General features: G+C 38.6%; 1 protein-coding gene across 4 annotated transcripts in view; it reads left to right on the forward strand.

The window, feature by feature from the left end:
* The window catches only part of wnk2 (WNK lysine deficient protein kinase 2), a 169,418-nt gene that overhangs the window by 144,865 nt on the left and 8,767 nt on the right, over positions 1 to 15,786 (forward strand). For 2 of the 4 annotated variants that reach the window (XM_063068119.1, XM_063068122.1), the window contains one exon: positions 6,651 to 6,749. The exons of the other annotated variants lie outside the window; for them this stretch is intronic. In XM_063068119.1, the coding sequence (XP_062924189.1) occupies positions 6,651 to 6,749 (99 nt within the window). The remainder of the gene's footprint in view (positions 1 to 6,650; positions 6,750 to 15,786) is intronic. 4 annotated transcript variants of the gene reach the window in all.

The raw sequence follows: 15,786 nt of genomic DNA on the forward strand, positions 1-15,786 counted from the left end.
TTAGAGTTAGGCTTTCCTGTGATAACCATTTCCTGGCAAGGGTCTTTTTACCAGACACCGGCAGTACATTCATTAAATATTCATCTCTTTTCAACCATTCTTGAGGTATATACCCAAAATATATAACCCCACTGTTTGCTGGAGAAATTGTGGAAATCAATTTCCATATCAATTGGATGAAAGTTCTGTTAGTCTAGATAGAGCTTACAAAGAATGGGTAAATGCCAAAGACAGGAGAGAGAAAAAAATAATGTGAGTGACTTAAGTATGTTATTTTGTTGTTATTCTGTGCAGTTTTATGTCAAATATTTTGTAAAGCTACATAAAATGTGCCATGTGTGCATTCAGTGCACACATACTTTTGTCACAGGAAAAAAATCTGCACAACATAAGATGTTTGCGCACACTGACTACTAAAAATTAGAACATTGGTGGGGACTACGGGAGGTGAAGGTGGGTCATACTTCTGCACTGATATAAGATTTCAAATGCTGTAGCTTTGTCTTTTGCACTTGCTGAGTTAAATTTCAAGGTAAGTACACTGGAGAAGCTACTTGATTGTGGCAGCATTGTAGAGCTTTGATCTGATCCAGCTAGCATGAGCAGTTTAGTATGCATTCAGGCTGTTAGCTTCACTGTTTGGTTCTATGGTATATGTGATGCTCCGGTTCCATGCTGTACTGAACGAGAATTCATCTGTCAGCTTAATGTTAATGGTTGGGTGAGCAATATGCCAGACATGAAGTTATAGTCAATAATAGTTCTGCACCTTCTGATCCATGGTATTGTCATAGGTATTTTGTTTGAATCACTATATCTGTCCTGATTCTAAACTGTTTGCTCTAAATTGGTGACACAAAGCAAAATGAAAGGCATCCTCAGCCGAAGTCTTTTGCTAAATTATAACTGTGCAGTGAATTCTGTACAAAACCCTCACTGACTTGTATGTGTCATAGATATTGAACACTACACCACAGAAGCAAGCCCTTTGGTCCATCTAGTCCATGTTGAACTATTAATCTGCCTAGTCCCATTGATCTGTACCTGGACCATAGCCCTCCATATTCTTCCTATCCACGCACCTATCCAAATTTCTCTTAAACATTGAGATCGAACCCACATCCACCACTTCCGCTGGCAGTTTGTTCCACACTCTCATCACCCTCTGAAAGACGTTCTTCTTCATGTTCCCCTTAAACATTTACCTTTCATTCTTAACTCAGCCTCTGTGGCAGGAAAAAAAACCTTTCATTTACCCTATATTTACCCCTCATACTTTTGTATACCTCTATCATTCTCCTACAGTCTAAGGAATAAAGTCCTATCCTATTCAACCTTTCTCTTTAACTCAGGTCTGCACATCCTGGCCACATCCTTGTAAATTTTCTCTATACTCTTTCAATCTTATTGACATCTTTCCAATAGGTAGGCGACTAAACTGCACACAATATTCCAAATTAGGCCTCAACGGCTCCCCAACTCATAGGTGCCATGGTCTTCCAGAGGACCAATTTTGTCCCTTCCTATCCTTTTGCTCTTAATATATTTGTAGAAGCCCTTGGGTTTCTCCTTCACCTTGTCTGCTAGAGCAACCTCATGCCTTCTTTTAACCCTCCTGATTTCTTTCTTGCATTTCTTATACTCCATAAGTACCTCATTTGTTTCTACCTGCCTATACCTGCTATGCACCTCTTTTTAATTAACTGAGGCCTCAATATCTCTTGAAAACCAAGGTTCCCTAAACACATTATCCATGTCTTTTATTCTGACATGAACATACAATCTGTACTCTCAAAATTTCACTTGTGAAGGTTTCCTGCATACCAAGTACATGTTTACCAGAAAACAGCCTGTCCTAATCCACATTTATCAGATCCTTTCTGATACCAGAAAAAAAATTGGTCTTTCTTCAATTTAGGATCTTAACCAAAGACCAGACCTATCATTCTCCATTATTATCTTGAAACTGATGGCATTATAATCACTAGATGCAAAGTGTTCCCCTACTCACCTGCCCTGTCTCATTCCCTAATAGAAATCTGTATTAGCACTCTAGTTGGGACCTCTATTGATGTATATGTTTGGATTACATGTGCTGGCATTGAAGAGGGGCCAGAGGACGATCATGAGAATGATTCCGGTAATGAACAGGTTAACATAATGATAAGTGTTTGATGGCTCTTGGTCTGTACTTGCTGGAATTTAGAAGAATGAGGGGGAAATCTCATTGAAACCTACTGGGCCTAGATAGAGTGGATGTGGAAAGAATGTTTTCTATAGCAAGGGAGTCTTGAACCAGAGGGCACAACCACAGAATAGAGGGATATCCATTCAGAACAGAGATGAGAAGGGATTTCTTTAGGCAGAGGGCAGTATATCTATGGAATTCATAGCCACAGATGGCTTTGGAGGCCAAATCATTGGGTATATTTAAAGTGGAGATTGATAGGTTCTTGATTAGTCAGGGCGTTAAAGGTTACAGGGAGAAGGCAAGAGAAAGGGGTTGAGAGGGAGTATAAATCAGCCATTTTGGAATAGCAGAACAGACTCAATAGGCCAAATGGCCTAACTCTGATCCTCAGTCTTATTGAGGTATGGATTAAGGAAACTTTCCTGAACATATTTGACAAACTCTGGCCCTTTTATAGTCTAGGGGTCCCAGTCAATATGTGAAAAGTTAAAATCACAACCTTATGTTTCCTGTAACAATCTGCAATCTCTCTACAAATTTTCTCTTCTCAATCCCAGAGAGTGCTGGGTGGTCTATAATATTCTATTAACATAGTCATCCTTTTCTTATTCCTCAGTTCCACCCACATAACCTCAGTGGACGAGCTTTCCAGCCTGTCCTGTCTGAGCACTGCTGTGTCTGCGGCAAATAAATTGAGGACAAGGTTGTGAGTTTTTGTTTTGTGTTAGTTCTGTTGCCAACAGCCACAGTCTGATTTTTGCAGTTATGCTGTTAACACTTGGCTTGCTCTGTCAATGGTGGCACTCTCCATAAAATAAATACTGTAATCTCCCAGCAGAACACATGTGTACAGGTGGTTTTCAGGGTTAAGGAGGCACTGTTATCAGCTAGGGAAGCCCTGTTTTTGGTAATCAGAAATTTCCTTGTGCATGATGTATTGAGGATTTTTGATATCAAGTCTCGTTGGTGACTTCAGGGCTACTGCTTCGCCACTGCTGCCACCATTTGTACAAGGCATACACAGGAATGTGTTGAGAGACAAAACACTAAAACTCCTGATTCTGTTTGTTTGCTGGCTTGTGGAATTGGTCCAAGTCCTCCAAGCTTTGGATTGTTTTTGTTTATGAATCTGTTGCTTCAGGCCATGGCAGGTAGGCTGTTTTCTCATTGTGGCTTTTAGATATCTGACTGGCTTGTAAATCACACCATTAAGTTATTTTAAGGGTTGTCTAGTTTCTGAGTGGTTGGAGCTTCATATGGGATGGGTAGTGGATTAGTGGGTTTCATTCCTAAAATCATTGGGTCTTTTATTAAGATCCAGTACTGATGATAGTAGCTTTCTATCCAGATATACTTAGTTAATTGATTTTAAATTCCCCAGGTTCTATTGAGTGATTTGAACCAGATCACTTAACAAGGTCTCTGTTTCTGTACTGCGGCCAACATTCCCTTTATTTTTATTTTGCAGCTGTGCAGACAAACCATTGCTCTGAGCAGAAATTATTTACACAGACTGCAAAATGCATGGCAGTTTAAATTTTTTTGTAATATGCATATAAATATTTAGAATGAACATTGAAAAATCACATACTTTTGATATTATTAACTGAAAGGTATAATGAAATACAGTACAACAAAGAAAATCTTTCACATTTCATAAACCTTTTCTGGTTGCGTCCAATTCAAGCTGTGCGGCAACAAAGGCTATGTGCGCAGGAGCATTTCAATTACTGTGTGGCTGTGCACTCGCACAGTTTAAATGGAACAGTTGCTCCAGCAAAATTGCCAGTGCATTACTATGCTACTTTAGAAACTGATAAAATATTGCAATATTACTGAAAATTAATTGGGCATAGTTGTCTAGGCAGCAGGGCAATTTATAAGATCAACTTTCCTATATGGTACTGAATTTGAGCAAAGCAACAATAAGTGATTCCAAGTTGTGATTAATGTGTATTTCCAGTTTCTTGAAATAATTTAAAGCAAAATATTGATTTGTTTATGGTGCTGAATGAAGAATAGTTATGCTTGAATAAACTGTTTCCAAATCCATATGTGACTAAGCTAATTATTAAAATGTTTTGACAGTACAGTAATTTGGTAAGTGTATTGGTGTTAACTTTCATTTGCACCGTGATAGTCCAATATAGTAAGATTCTGATGTTGAATGGCACTGGAAATGTGGATGTTGAGAAAGTCAAGATACGGAGTTCAGCAGGAAAGTACGGGATCAGCCTTGATAGTAAATTATAGATCTCGTTCAAAAGCCCAATTGGCCTAATCTTGTTTCTTATGTTCTTGCTGGATTTCAAAGTTTAACGTAAAATTTATTATCAGAATATATACATGTCACCACATACAACCCTGAAATTCTTTTTCCTGTTAGCATACTTAGCAAATCTGTAGAGCAGTAACTGTAAACAGAATCAATAAACAACAAACTATGCAAATACAAATAAACAGCAATAGATAACGAGAGCATAAAATAACAAGATAGAGTCCTTAAAGTCAGGCCATTAGTTGTGGGAACACCAGAAATAGAATGAGTGTAGTTATCCACTTTTGTTCAAGAGCCTGATGGTTAAGGGGTAATAACTGTTCTTGAATCTGGTGGTGTAAGTCCTGAGGCACTTGTACCCTCTACCTGATGACAGCAGAGGGAAAAGAGCATGGCCTGGGTGGTGAGGATCTTTGATGATGGATGCTGCTTTTCTGTAGCAACATTTCATGTAGATGTGCTCAATGGTTGGGAGGACTTTACCCATGATGTACTGGGCTGAATCCACTACCTTTTGTAGGATATTTTGCTCAAAGGCATTGGTGTTTCCATACCAGCCTGTAATGCAGCCAGTCAGTACACTCTGCACCTCACATCTATAGAAGTTTGTCAAGGTTTTTGATGACATGCCAAATCTCTACAGACTCCTGAGGAAGTTGAGGCATTGTGCTTTCTTTGCGATTACATTTACATAATGTGTCCAGGACAGGTCCTGTGAGATAGTGACACACAGGAATTTAAAGGTACTGACCCTCTCCACCTCTGATCGTCCAATAATTACTGGCTCATGGACCTCTGGTTTCCCTCTCCTGAAGTCTACAATGAGTTCCTTGGTCTTATTGACATTGAGTGAGAGGTTGTTGTTATTACACCACTCAGCCAAGTTTTCAATCTCCCTCCTTTATGCTGATTTGCAAGCCAGAAGTGAGATATTGTGCAGAAAATATCTACTGAAGCCACTTCTGACAATTTTGAGTGCAATACCAAATGGTGTTTGTATTTTCATTGCAGGGAATTGTGTACAATTTGGGAGAAGTCAGAAATTACATTTAATTGTTAGGGATAATAAGACTAATTACATTTGTCATAACACTTTAAAAATATAAATATTGCTGATAGATGTATTTTAAGTGTATGGTAAATTGACTCAATGTTTAACCGTTTTGATGATTCACTTTTAATGTTTTCTGATATCTAAAATTCAGTACTTTCAGTTGGGGTAGCCTGTAGCAACGTTGGGCTATATTCTCAAGTTGCTGCTTGCAGCCGCCTCCTCCTCTCCCATTCTGTCCCACCAGCATTTATCTTATTTGACCCAGATGCAGAGGATCGCTGTTGGTGACACTCTGCATCTTGGAATTGAGTAGTGTGTGTATTGTCACTCCGACGCTCCATCCCAGAAAGTCCAGACAGCCTTTGACAGGTTTGTGCCTGACAAGCTGGCAGGCTTCTTTGATTATTTTTTTAATATATCTGATAGGCATGGATGCTTAAAATTATTAAAATTGCTCTACATAAAATTTTACAATATTACACAAATAGGGGAATATGGGAGACTGCAAAAGAGTGAAACCCGTGGAGGAGCATTGAATCAAACTCAATTTCTACATTAAACCATGCATGTGTGGTATTGCTGATGTTGCTTATTTCATTGTGTAACGATGATGGATGCTAAGTTTCCTTTGCAAAATTCAGTTCAAAGTGTTTCAAAATGTTTGAAATCCTTTCTTTTAAGAAATAAAGTTTACTTAGTTGTTGTGTTTACAAATTCACAAAAATCAAATTTAACATCTTTTCATTTAATTGATGTTGCAAGCATTGCTTGTACTCTGTGGTTCAGTGTTTACTAATAAGGTATCAGATTAAGATTATTTCAAGTGAAAGCAATCTTAGCAGATGTCCAAAGGTACCTATTTATGTTCAAGTTTTCGGTAACCTTTTCTCTAAGATTTTAAACCTTGTTGATATGAGAGTTAAATTTGCTTTCCCTTCCCCACCCCATTACATCTATTTGCACATAAACAATTTTATTTTTAACTATAAATTTTTTTCTTGTATTAAGTAGTTTTTAAAAAAACTGTCGATGTTATATCCACCCTGCTAAATTATTTAGAATTTTGAGTCACTATTATAAATACTTTACTAGTGTCTTGTTTTTTTCCCCTTTATATTCATTTGCAGGCTGGACGGTTTTCCACCAAACGTCTGAGAGAGTGACCTATAAATCTAATAGCAAACCTCGTACCAGATTCCTCAGTGGACCTGTGTCTTTGTCCATCTGTTTGTATTTGTTCTTTTGTATTTAAACTAATCATCCCATCTTCTCTTGCTGTCTTAGTCCATTCTATATTTCTGCAGGAAGCCTGCTTTTTTTTAGCCGTTTTTAATTTATTGGTTATCATTGCACATTTTCATTTCATATACAAATGCTTTAGTGCACTGCTTTTGGCTCATCACTAAATATTAAAGGCATATGTGGAAGAGCTCATCTTCTCTGCATAAAATATAATGTAAAGTTAATATGGAAAATTTATTAAGTGTACCAAAGCTTTTGTATTTTGGTCTAATTTGTTTTTAAGTAGTGGTTTTAGTTTTCTCAAAATATTACAAATATACAAGTGTGCTTCCCTAGCATCTAATCTCACCAAAAATGGAGAACTCAGAGCTCCTCTGGAAGACTGGTCTCTTTCACACATGTTTCGACAATGAAGACTTGCATGTAACAAGCTGGATACTTAGCTGTGTATCTCCTTGATGCAATACTAGGAAGGTCACTGGAGGCTACAACTCCTATTTAAGGACTGTTGAACATTTTATCGTTTTTACACTGTTGTATCTTTGAGATGTCTGCATGTGAAAAATGCTAAAACACCAGTGCTCCAGTTAGTATTCAAAAGAATTGCCTAACATGGTTTTCTATAAGCTTTATGCAGCTCATACATTTGAATATTTTCTATTCATTTATCACACTTGTAACCATGCCATCATTTTCCTACTAGTTTATAAATTGTTAAGAAAAAGATATTTAGGATGTTCTAATTAGCGATATGGATTATAATTATTTCTGTGCCAGATATACTTTGTCATCAAAATTCTGGCTGGAGCACTAGAATTGATCCAGTTGTGTCATGTAAATTGCCATCCTTATAACGTGATTTGTTTTAAGGCCACCTCTTAAAGAAAAAACACTGTCCTTCTCCAAAAAACTCACTTTAATTTTTAAGGTGACTTTGAACAAAACTTTGTGCTCTCAGTGCTTGGGAAAAATGTTTTGGGTTTCAAAAACTTCAGTATCATTCTTGGGCAGAGCCTGTTAGACATCTAGACCGTGATTCTGAAGAACAACTTGCTAGGTTAAGAGCAAAGACCTATATGCGCTCTCCTCAAATATTATCTGCAGATGAGTTAGTGCTACATAGCAAACGCTGGTGTTTACCATGCTTCTTAGATTTAGGCAGCTATCTATATTTAAGGAAATTAACTCTATGTTGAAATGTTTGTTGTATTTATTTATTTAGCAATACAGTGCAGATTAGGTCCTTCCAGCCCTGTGAGCTGCGCTGCCCCAGCAATCCCCAACAACGCTGATTTAACCCTAACCTAATCATGAAACAATTTGCAATGATCAGTTAACCTACCTCGTATGGCTTTGGACTGTGGGAGGAAACTGGAGCACTGGAGCTGATCATTTAAGAATTTTGAACATCTGTTCTAATTTTATTTTATGAATTATTAATGCATAAAATCTGTAAGGCAATTTTTAAAATTTGCATAGGTACATTGAAAATACATATTTATTAAGTTTTTTTTTGCTTTCAGAATGTTCTAGTTTAAGTTATTTTCCATAATTTACTGATTGATGGTGATATTTTTCCAGTTATTGTACAACATTTAAGTGGCACTGTGAGCACATAGTTTTGTATCTTATTGTGAAACACAACATGATTAGTTTTCTTAATTAGAATTTTAAAAAACCTTTCTTCCATGAATTCTTTAAAAAAATAACATTTGTGTATTATTTTTCAATGTATAAAGGTATATTGTCCTATCAGGTCCTGAAGGCCATTAAAATTATGTAAAGTGACAAATTTTGAGATTTTTGTTTCAAAGAAATGTCCAGTTAAAGTTTTGACATCATTAATTTAGATTAGGTACTTTTTCTGCTGATTAATTACTTTGAATACTTCGAATGGTATGAAGTTTGAATTTTAAATGTTTTGAATGGTATGTGGTTATGAATTATGGTTTCCATTGCAGATTTTTATTGAAAATTTTAGACTTTGTTCATGTGTGTGTGCATAATCTATTTTTGTAAAGAAATCCTATATTATTATGTCAATTGTATGGTAATTCCAACACACTATTGAAATTAGGGTGCGATGATGCTAAAAATCTTGCAATTTTATTTTTATAGTATTACTAAAGTAAGTCAATTGAGGTTCTCTCAATGGTGTATGATACGCTACTGTATTTATTAGTATCATATACCATTATTTTAGAGGAAGTTAATTGATTTATTTTAGCAATATCGTATATTTAAAAATGTAAAACTTCCAAGATTTTTGGCATCAAAAGTGATCAGATGAAGGAAAATCCTATAGTTGTGAAAGGACTTGAAGATGTTGGGAGAATAAATTGGGATTAATGTAGCAGTAGCATAAGTGTGTAGTCAATGGTCATTATGGACTCCGTGAGCAGAAGGGCCTATTTCCATTTGGATCATGCAAACAACAGGAATTCTGCAGATGCTGGAAATTCAAGCAACACACATAAAAGTTGCTGGTGAACGCAGCAGGCCAGGCAGCATCTCTAGGAAGAGGTGCAGTCGACGTTTCAGGCTGAGACCCTTCGTCAGGTCCTGACGAAGGGTCTCGGCCTGAAACATCGACTGCACCTCTTCCTAGAGATGCTGCCTGGCCTGCTGCGTTCACCAGCAACTTTTATGTGTGTTGCTTCCATTTGGATCATGTCTGTTTAAAAAAAAAAGAAAGAAAGAAATGAGAAATGCTAGGAACATCCTGCTCAGGCAGCATCCACTGAGAAAGCAGTAGTACTAACATTGCATATTATATAATTACTTGTTTACAATCTTGAAGTGCTGTCTCTGCTTGTATCTTACTACCGATGCTAATTGACCTATTGAGTGTTCCCAGTGTTTTTGTCCCTGATCAATTTCACAAATTTCCTGTAGTTGCATAGTTTTCCAGTTGGTTGTGTATCATGCGGGATGCTTCCTGATCCATCGAATGAAGCTCAAGGGGTTTTGAAAATTGAAACAAGTGAACGGGTTGTTATAAACACTAGAAATTCTGCAGCTGCTGGAAATCCAAAGCAACACATCCAAATTGCTGGAGAACCTCAGCAAATCAGGCAGCAACTATGGAAATGAATAAACAGTTGACATTTTGGGCCGAGGCCCTTCTTCAGGACTGGAATGGAAGGGGGAAGATGCCGGAAAAGGTGGGAGAGGAAGGGGGATAGGTAGATGGTGATAAGTGAAGCCAGCGAAAGATAAAGCGCTGGAGAGGAAGGAATCTGATGGGAGAGGAAAGTGGACCATAGGAGAAAGGGAAGGAGATCCAGGAGGAGGTGATAGACAGGTGAGAAGAAGAAAGAGGCAGGAGTGGAGAATAGAACAAGGGGGAAGGGAGGGAAATGTTCTTTACCGGAAGGAGAAATAGATGTTCATACCATCAGATTAGAGTTTACCCAGACGGAATATAAGGTGTTGCTCCTCCACCCTAAGGTTGGCTTCATCTTGCCACAAGATGAGGCCATGTACCGACATGTCAGAATGGGAATCAGAATTAAAATGTTTGTCTACCGTGAAGTTCCGCTTTTGATGGATGGAGCGGAGATGCTCAACGAAGAGGTCCCTCAATTGTTGTTATACGTCACTTTTAGCACCAAAGCACTCTAGGTGAGGCATTAGCTGCTGAAGGCCCCAAGTAATTTTCTCCTTGGGACAGCTATTGGAAAATATTGGTGCAGGTAAGCTTTATAAATTATTTTCCCACATCAGATATTTGTACTTAGCAGAGGAGATTTCATATTTGTGCAAGGTAGTTTCTTTTTAAAAATAATCCCTTTAGAGTTAAATAATTTTTAAAGTTTATTTTTAACACACCAATACAACCAAAAGTTTGGCTTTATAAAAATAGATGTAGAAAATCCATGCTTGCCAGTACACTGACAAGTCCAGTTATTTTCCATGTAACGAAATTTCTGGTGCTATGTGAATGATCTAAAATTTGATTTATCAATCCAATCTGACACCAATCTATGCATAACACATTTTTTGAAATTCAAATCCCTCCTTACATGTGCATACATACACATAGGGGCCACTGAGCACATGCCGTAGCATCAAACAGCATGCAGAGCATACGTGATGATCTTTAACTGTGTGTACATGGTTCTTGAACAAACTGGGTTTCCCCCTTTGGGAGCAGGTCTAGTAGCAACACAATCATTTCCAATATTGAGTTTTATGTATATATTATTTGATACTCCATTAATTTGTAGTAGCCAGATCGGAGCAGCATAGATTTTCCTTTAAATACATAGCATCTCTTTATCTTCAGAACATTAGTTAAGTCTTCTATCTTTCATTCTCAACAGAAATTTTCATCACAGACAAATACATGAGGGGGGTCTGAAATTAACTATTGCACCTTGCTCCCAACTCCACCCAGCATTGCAATGGTGGACCTGGATGTGAATTTGAGTACCAAGTGATATTAGCTTCCTGGATACAAATAATTAATTTTAATAGTAATCACTTGTGCTAGCAAGTGGTCACTATTGGAATTAGTTATTTGCATTCCCAACTTTCAATTTTTTTGTAAAGAGTATGATCAATTAGAATTCTGCATCAAAACGACTACACGTGATTATGTATGAAAGAGCATCAATTTTATGCATTCACATTTAACCAGGTACTGACAAATTTACTGTTTATACATTGTTTATTTCCTTTATTTGAAGCTGACTTTGCAACTGTATTTGATACTTAATGCTATTTTAGGTAAAATGGATGACAAGTCAAAAAAAATAACCATTCTTAGCATTGTTGGTTTCTATCAATGTTAAGTGTATTGTAGAACAAGCAGAAACACCTGAAGATTGTGGCTGTGACATCAGTGATATGTAGCAGATATTGGATTTGTTCCTTGCCAGCACCAGTGATTGGCATAGAAAATAGTTTATCATAGTATATCATTAGTTACTGTGGAACTTCTAAGTTTATCACTTGCATTATTATACTTAACCATTACATCCCAGATCATTCTGGTATGAATGATTTTCATACACAGTTATCTTTGAAAAGTGTCATTCCTTGAGTAAAATATAACATTGATTATGTCTCACCAAAAAATAAAAAAACATTGCAGAAGTTGGAATCATGGTATCTTTGGACAGAGAAAACTAATTAACATACAGGTCAATGCCTTTTGATCCGAATTGAGAAAAGCTAGAAATTAAATATATTTCTTCTTACAGAGAAGGGAAATGGCTGGAGAGAACAAAAGACATGTCTATGAAAGTGGACACAGGAGAGAAAAGCTGACACAATGGTGGTTGATAATATCTAAATTACTGAGTGTTTCTTTGTTCAATATTCACATTGTATGACAATCAACAAAAGTTTGTATTGTTGATTTTCTGGGTGCATTAATAATTTCTGTAGGAAATCTTACGAATCTGGAAAGAAATAATGTAAAGTTGGTTTCCAAGAGATACTATTCTTTCTAAATGACTGAGAGCTTGTCTCTATCTTACCTCACTCACCCCTCCCCAACTGCACTCTATTCAATCAGTCTGCCTTCCCCTATGGCTGCCCCTCCCCACCTTGCCGAGGCACTCCTTCCCCTCTGACCACTCCACTTTGGTGGTCCTCCCCATCCTGACACTGCCCCCCACCTGAAAACTCTCCCCTGACTCTCACACATGGGCTCCCCTCTCCTTCTGTCTGGCCCCCACTACTTACCTCTCCCCGAAAGAAATTGTGTTTCTTGAGGATTCCTTTGAGCGGCACCCAATTGGAGATTGGAAGCCTAAGAAGATGTAGTTCACTCAGATTCACTGATTGATTAGAAAAGGCAGCTATTCACAGTAGTTTGATACTTGGCAGCAGTCAATCATCATTCGAGATTGATTGACAAGAAAAGTTAAAGTACGACAGGGACAAGCGGACCAGCCATCGTTGGAGTGGTCAGTTAGAGTGGGGTTTTGGGGGTTTAGCTATTCAAGGCTTCAGTGAGTAGAGGCTTCAGTCAGAGAAGGCAAAAAAGCTGTAGGTAGAGTGTCTTTCTCCCCTCCACAGTTTATTGTTTTTCCTTTTTTAATTGGTTACTCTGTTAGGAACAGTAGAGGTGTCAGACAGGGTAGTGGATGTCTTTATGCAGGATATGGGAAGACAAGGGACCCTTACGATTATACCTACAAGAAATGTATTCAGCTGCAGCTTCAAACACTGTGTTAATGAGCTGGAACTGGATGAACTCCAGATCATTTGGGAGGCTGAGAGGGTAGGACATATAGACGTAGTTACGCTGAAAGTGCGGGACACAGGAAATTGGGTGATAGTCAAGAAGGGGAATGGGGTTAAACAGCCAGTGCAGAGTATCCCTGTGGCGATTTCCCCCTCAGCAACAGGTTTGGATACTGCTGGGGCAGATGACCTAACAGAGGAAAGTCACAGCAGTCAGGTCACTGGCACTGAGTCTGGCTCTGTAACTCGGAAGGGAAGGGGGAGAAGAGATGAAATGTGGTGATAGGGGATCTGTCAGTTAGGGGAACAGAAAGGAGGTTCTGTGGATGAGAACGAGATTCCTGGATGGCGTGTTCCCGCCAGGGTTTGGAATAACTCAGATTGAGTCCTCAGCATTCTTAAGTGAAAAGTGAACAGCCAGGGGTTGTGGTCCATATCGGCACCAGTGACAAAGGTAGGAAGAGTGATGAGGTTCTGCAAAGTGAATTCAGAAAGTTAGGTGCCAGGTTAAAGGACAGGACATCCAGGGCTGTGATCTCAAGCTTACTACCCGTGCCAAGTGCGAGTGAGGCCAGAAATAGGAAGATAACATAGTTTATGGCTAAAGAGTTAGTGTAGAAGGGAAGGCATAAGATTTTTAGATCATTGGCTCTCTTCCAGGGAAGGTGGGACCTGTACAGAAGAGACAGTTTGCACCTGAACTGAAAGGGGACTAATATCTTAGAGGGAAGGTTTGCTAGTACTGCATGGGGAGGAGGGTTTAAACTAGAGTTGCAGGGGGATGGGAACTAGTTAGTGGAGACAGATGTTGATGAGACCTCAAGCAAAGTCAGGTATCAAAAGGTTGAGCATGGTGCGACTAATGTCCCGAGCTGTGTATATTTCAATGCAAGCAGCAGCATAGGAAAGGCAGATGAGCTCAGGGCATGGATCAACACCTAGAGTCGTGATATTGGAGCCATTAGTGGACTTGGTTGCAAGAGGGGCAGGACAGGCAGCTTAATATTTCAAGGTTCCTTTGTCTTAGATGTGGCAGAGCAGAAGGGAGTAAAGGAGTGGTGGCGTTACTAGTCAAGGAAAATGTCACGGCAGTAGTCAGTCAGGACAGACTGGAGAACTTGTCTAGTGAGGCATGATGGGTGGAACTGAGTAATAAGAAAGATATGACCAGCATCCAATAGTCCAAAATATTTAGAGGAACAAATTTGTAGAGACATTGCAGACTTGCAAGAAATATGAGGTTGTTATAGTAGATTTTAACCTTCTACATATTGACATACTATCCCATACTGTAAAAGAAGTACATGGGATAGAATTTGTCAAATGTGTCCTGGAAAGGTTCCTTAATCAGTACATAGAAGTCTTAATGAGAGAGTGCCCAGTACTTAATGTGCTGTTGGGGAATGAGTAAGGACAGAAGTTTGTGTAGGGGAACACTTTGAATCTAGTGATCATGATGCCATTAGTTTCAAAGTAAATATGGGAAAAGATAGGTCTGGTCCACAGGTTGAGATTCTAAATTGGAGCCAAGTCAATTTTGGTGGTATCAGAAAGGAACTGGCAAGTGTGGATTGGGACAGTGTGTTTTCTGGCAAAGGTGACCTTGGTATGTGTGAGGCCTTCAAAAGTGAAATCTTGAGAATACAAAGCTTGTTATGTGTCTGTAAGAATTAAAAACAAAGAAAGACAAAGATAACTGATGTTGGGAAACTTGGTTTTCAGGAGATATTGAGGCCCTATTTGGGGGGGGGAGGGGAAGGAGGTGCATGACAGATAAAGGCAGGTAGGAAGAAATAAGGTGCTTATGGAGAAATGCAAGAAATGCTTAAAAGAAATCTGGACGGCTAAAAGAAGGCATGAGATTGCCTTAGCAGCAAGGTGAAGGAGAATCTTGAGGGATGCTACAGATATGTTAAGAGCAAAAGGATTGCAAGTGATATAATTGGTCCAATGGAAGATCAGAATGGTAATCTATTCATGGAGCAGAAAGATATGGGGGAGATCTTTAAAAAAGTTTTTGCATCTGTGTTTACTCGAGAGATGAACACAGACTATAGATGTGAGACAAAGCAGCTACAAGGTGTTGGACCCTATACAGATTACAGAGGAGGAGGTGTTTGCTGTTTTGAGGCAGATTAGAGTGGATAATCTCCAGGGCCTGGCAAGGTGTTCTCTCCAACCCTGCAGGAGGCTAGTGCAGAAATTGCCGGGGTCCTAGTGGAGATGTTTAATCATCCCTGGTGACAGGTGAGGTGCTAGTAGTTAGCTATTGTTATTCCACTGTTTAAGAAAGGCTCTAAAATAAACCAGGAAGTTATAAACTGGTGAGCCTGACATCAGTAGTGGGAAAGTTACTAGAAGGTATTCTAAGGAACTGTATGTATGAGTATTTGGATAGACATAGACTGTTTAAGGATAGTAACCATTAGTTCATGCATGGTAGGTCATGTCTAACCAATCTTAGTTTTTCGAGGAAATTAGAATAAAAGTTAATGATGGCAAGGCAGTGGTTGTTGTCTACGTGACTTTAGCAAGGCATTTGGCAAGGTCTCACATGGGAGGTTGGACGTGGAGGTTCAGTGATTTGGCATTCAAAATGAAGTAGTAAATTGGAGATTGGTGCTAGGTCAGTTGCTTTTGGTCATCTATGTGTACGAAAAGGATGATAATGTGATTAACTGGATCAGCAAGATTGGGGCTGTAGTAGACAGCAAAGAAGAATATCATAGCTTACAGTGGTATCTGGACCAGCTGGAAAAATGGCAGATGGAATTTAACGTGGATAAATGCAAGGTGTTGCACTTCGACAGGATGAACCAGGGT

This window comes from Mobula hypostoma, chromosome 15 (genome assembly GCF_963921235.1).
Source record: "Mobula hypostoma chromosome 15, sMobHyp1.1, whole genome shotgun sequence".
Lineage (NCBI taxonomy): Eukaryota > Metazoa > Chordata > Chondrichthyes > Myliobatiformes > Myliobatidae > Mobula > Mobula hypostoma.